At 52.3% G+C, this 5260-nt stretch overlaps 1 protein-coding gene across 1 annotated transcript; it reads right to left on the bottom strand.

The window, feature by feature from the left end:
• Window positions 1–1693: 1693 nt before the first annotated feature.
• On the bottom strand, window positions 1694–3109 carry PG998_013183 (uncharacterized protein; the record flags this gene model as incomplete). The annotated part of the gene is made up of 1 exon (XM_066879999.1): window positions 1694–3109. The coding sequence occupies one exon, from the start codon at window positions 3107–3109 to the stop codon at window positions 1694–1696; it is 1416 nt and encodes a 471-aa protein (XP_066724138.1).
• Window positions 3110–5260: the final 2151 nt, after the last annotated feature.

Raw genomic sequence — 5260 nt, 5'->3', positions numbered from 1 at the left:
TCTTGAAATCTTGAATATTTTGACCTTTTTCGCAGCATGGCGTAGCACCCCCCGCGAAGGAACTAGCGGTTGCGTAAGATGCAGTAGCTCGCTGCTACCTTCTGAGTCGCGTAACACGGCAGCCGGGTAACATGGTAACAAACAGCCTGGTGGTGGGTGGATCTGCGCAATCAAGGAACAATTGAATGGCAGGTAGAAGAAGCATTGGCAATGTAACCATCGCCGGCCTCTTCTTTATGACACATGCAGCTACATACATATCTATGATGCCTTTCCGTACTCTGCATGCAGAAATGTTTGGCTGGAAGTCGGTGTACGGAGTTTGTACGTACATGCAACCCGACGTGACGTGTGGCTGCAGTCCAGCTCGCCAATAGTGACCGCGGCCTGTTCAAACAGCGGGTGTCATAACAAACGCCAGCAGCGTCAAAAAGAACCATGATACAGGCCGGGGCGACGTGGCAGACGCCCTCCCTTTCCCCTTCGTTCAATATTAGCTCTCAGCTCGTCAGCATGGTGTTTACAAATCAGGTACGGTACCTGTGGGATTACAGTATGCTACGGACGAGTCCGTCCGTCTTCGGGGCTTTTTACTTTTCTCTCGTCTCTCTTTCTCTCGGGCATAACCCGTTCGTCTCTTCCGTGGACGCGCGGGCGCATTGCGCATAGCGAGGCCGGGCCTTGCTCAAGATTAGATACTGCTACCTGAGCATCCATCGCCTGGACATTCAGCTCCGCGGGCGCACCAGCCCCCCTGCTGCCTGTGCTGTGCTGCGTGCTAGGCTAGCGGCTCTGCTGCGGGCCAGCTTCAAGGTACCAGGGCGCAAAGAGGAACGACAGGAAAAAAGAGCCCCATAGCGCAATCGTGGGCTATCGTCATCCATCCTGCAATGCTCGCCCAAAGGAAAAACCGGGAAAACTGGAGGTCAGCACCAGACAAAGTCCCGCCAAGAGATCGGACCTAGGGTTTTAGAGTGCAGAAGTTAAGATGAAACAAGTGGCACTCGCGCGTGGGTGTGCCTGAATACGTGCTGGGCAGAGCTTCTTTTAGGCGGCGCTGAGGCCTAAAGTCCTGTAAAGTGCGGCGGTGCCAGGTGCAGTGCCATCGCCATTTACAGCGCCTTTCGCCTTTGCCCCTCACTCTTCTGCTCTGCAAGTCAACGTGCAAGGACCTTGGATGAGATCTCTCGCTGCCCCTGTCCCTGCCCCTCCACCAGGCATCTCTTTTCTGGCATATTTTCGGTCGCCTTTACCGATTCCCATTACAGGGGTTGCGATATCCAATTGCCAATCCAATTCATTCCCGCCATTCCCGAGTACTGCCGAGCACGGGTTTACTGTAATGTTCAGCTGGGTCCCATTAATTGTTGGAGACGAAGATTTTTTGATTTCCTTCTGGAAAATTCACGCCCGGTTATTCCACATTACCCCTGGTTTTCTTCAAAGATACCCCGGGTGAACGATGCCTCACTCTCGGACAAGTTTTGGGGCCGAGCCGAGTTTTTCCTTCTCTCACCGATAGTTCTCCCGCAAAGACCCAGGCCAGCTAGGCAGTTGTTTGGAAGAAGATGTATGTAGTAACTATGGCTACAGTAAGATAGCTCCGGATGAGGATGGCAGAATTGTACTACTGCTCACGTACATGACAACCTCCGTAATATCGCCGTTGTGCGTGCATAAGCGCCTGTGTGTCTCAGCGCAACCGTGGATCTAAGTATGAAGAATCTGATTCTCCAGGTATCCAGATCTCGCCGTAGTTGGGCCTCGACATGCATCCAGAGGCCCGCGTTGGCCAAGTTACCTCGCCGTCAAACCCCCACTTGCTCTCCTGTCGGCCGTAGCCCAGATTCCCCGACCGCGACAACCCCACCCAGTCGTGGTCCGAGACGACCCTTTCGTCGCTATGGTTGTCGAGAATCTGAAATTTCATGCCGGCTTCTCTTGCATCGTCGTCCAGCTTTCCGATGTCTTCAACATGCTCCTCGAAGTACATGTCAGACATTTCCATCACCATGGTCGCAAGCTGCGGCAGGCGGCCTTTTGCTTTGGCGTCCAAGACCATCCGTGCCCCTTCCATCGTCTCCTCGTCCTCATCAGCGTGGGTGAGATGCACCACCTCGATTTGCTCGGGTAGCGCCCGCACGAGCCGGCTCACGTCCAGGTTGTCCGTGTAGACGAAGCCGAATATGTAAGTGCCCGCAATGCGCAAGCGCTTGAGCGCGGTGTAGTGGCAGAACGAACCGATGGGTCTTGTCTCGTCGGTCGAGAGCTCGTCAAAGAGGTAATCGTGGGGATAATCGATCCAGATGGATTCCAGGCTGTCCTTCTGGCTTTCCAGTGCCAGGCGGACCGACTTGTAGCTGATGTTCTGCCTCCTCTGATACACGGTGCGCGGCTCGCCGACCTCGTATATAAACGTCTTCAGACTCTTCGCCGACTTGACGATGTTGCTCAGCTCCGGGGGCGACAAGCGGCAGTCTCGCAGTTCCAAATGCTCCATCGGGAGCGTGTACGGCTCGCCCAGGAAGGTCATGGAAGCCCCGCTGGTGACGCGGTGCAGATAGACAGATTTCAAGCCGGGAAAGGAGAAGACACCATCACAGAGCAAGCCCCGTGCAGGTACGGAGGAGTACCCGAAACATATTCTGTCGATGGTGGGGAGTCTCGCAGATATCGCACGCTCATTGAAGCGGAGAATCATATCGAAGATCTCGCCGCAGTAGGCAGGCTGGGAGAACTCAAGATCCAATGTCTCCAGCTTCTGAAGCCGCGTTAACAAAATGACGAGAATCACCCAGCGTTGAACCTCGGTTGCCTTTTGTGACAGCTTCCCACTCATGTCCTCATTGGCTTCTTCCTCGTCGCCGCCTTCAATCTCCTCCTCCTCCTCACTCTCGTCGGTGGTGCTCCAAATGCTGCCGTCGTCATCATCTGCATCATCATCGTCACTGTCTTCGAGGACCACAGGGATGGCCTCAGTCGATTGAGTTGCCAAGCTGGGACTCGGCTTGTCGCTAGACGGAAAGATACCATCTAGCCGCCTGATGAACTCTTGAATCTCCGGCGCACGCACAGTAGACTCCTCTCGCGGAGCCCTACTGTCGGGCATGCGAATCGCCAAGTGACGCACATGGTGAGCAACCTCGCTATGGCTGAGAAAGAGCGAGACGAGGGTGTCTAAGTGCCTGTCGACGTTCGTTGCCGGTGTTGATAGCAGGTCTATGTGACGATACAGATGTGGGGTGGTGGCGGCGCACAATTGCCGCGAGCAACTGGACAGGTGCACCAAAGTCTTCTTGGCATCTACGAAATAGCAGACCCGATCCAGCAGCTCGGGGGAGATCCGACAATTTTGCCACCATCTTGCCTTTTCTTCGGTACGTCGTTTCTGTCACACAAGGCTGAGGGAATGATGGTGATGAGTTGCAATTGACATGACTGCCGGCATGAGGTGGGGGTGCACGCCACCATGGAAACTTGACTGCTGCAGTGAGGGACCCTGGGATCCTGTCTTCCCAGTGGGGAGGACTAGCGGGATTTTAAGACTGGGCCCCATTGGATAGCTTGGGGGGTGTCGGCGATACTCTTTTCCGCTTCAGATGTCTCCATCTATCCTCGCTTAGCAGGTCATCGTGCTGGAATTGGCCTCTTGGAGGTTATGGATGGTTGGGACATAGTCGAATGGGAATAGGTTCTTCTGTCTCAATATGTGCGTGGCAGGACCATATCAAACTTTGCGATGTATAAACATGAGTTTAGTCACCCTTGGGCAAGCATTGCTAGGGCCACATCTGACATAGGCAATCCAACTTTGACTCACACATCACCATCAGAGGCAGTACATATATAATTACTTAATCAAGTCTTCTCCTGGCCAGAACTGTTGTTGCTCAGAGATAAATCTGCGAATCAAGTCATGGGGGTATCCAATTCAGACTCTGTTAGTTATTCCGTAATATGATCCTTTGCAGCAATGTACATGGTGGCCATGGGCTCCAGTTCATACTCCAGACAAAGCCCCTATTTCCCTCGACCATGATATATTCGGGTTGTCATGTTGATGCTATCAACCAATACATATATATACAGACTAAGAGGTTCGTCTCATATTTGATGCATGATAACGCCAACGAAGTTTTGCTACGATTGCCAATTTAGTTCCCTCCACCGCTAATGCATTCACTGTCTGTCGCCGAGGTGTTCGCTGTCAGTCGCCGATACATTCACCGCATTCAAGCCGCAACAACAGCCGCGCATGGGGCTAAACTACGGAAGCCGCAAATGTTTATTACCTCAAGTTTTCCTCTCTGACCTAGCTTGATTTTGCTTTTATACACACACTCTCTCTCAACTTTCAGATCCTGCGACTTTTTTCGCGGGATCTACTCACACCTCACCTCGATCTGAGTCCAATCTATTGTTTCATCCGCCATATGTCACCCATAACACTCACATCGGTCACAACCAAATCACATTTTCTTCAGATCAGGCAAGCCATAGTGCTGTTATACAGATCGGATTTCTGGCTTATCATGTTTCCTCCCCTTCCCTTTTCTCTGACTCTTCTACTGAATGCCCCACCACTCAAAGAGCCCTGAACACCACCTTGCTTGGCTCTGCACACGGAACGAGCAAGTTATGCGAACCTTTCACACTTTTGCAACATGGCATGGCCTGGAAAATTCGCTCAAATACTTTCTTTGCGGAGTAACTGGAAAGGCTTGTCTTAGACCAAGATCTTTCATTGGAACCGGGATTGAAGGTAATCCACGTTTGCTGTTTCTCTACAGCTTGTCATAAGCTCTCCCTTTGTCACTCCAGCTCAATCCAAACTGAGGATACACTGCTCACTTGATTATATTATTCGCGGCCAAAGAATTCGCTAACCCTAGATATCGAATTAGTTAGGCTAAAGGTCTTTTGACAATCCCCAACAAATACTTATCATGGCCTGGACTAACCATGATGGCCCCGAACACCGATCTGTGATCACCCAAGAGGCATAAAACTCCCGCGACTAGATCGTCGCTCCTCATATGGCTACTCCAAGCAGGATTTTCCCCTTACCCAGCCGAGCCTCCACGCCGCTCCTCGACGCCGCCGCTTCAACGGAGAGACGTATGCTGCCTTTAGGAAGCATAGCGCTCGGCTTAGCAGCCCACAGAGATGCGGCTGATATATGAGCCAGTTCCCGCGATTATTGAAAGATGAGCACGTGCAGACCTGCGAATACTGGTTTTGCAAACTCTGTCTCACGGTC

This window comes from Apiospora kogelbergensis (genome assembly GCF_038363985.1).
Source record: "Apiospora kogelbergensis strain CBS 113332 chromosome Unknown utg000009l_segment0_segment0, whole genome shotgun sequence".
NCBI lineage: Eukaryota > Fungi > Ascomycota > Sordariomycetes > Amphisphaeriales > Apiosporaceae > Apiospora > Apiospora kogelbergensis.
The sequence above is the reverse complement of the archived record's forward strand: the minus strand, read 5'-3'. Positions and strand labels throughout refer to the sequence as shown.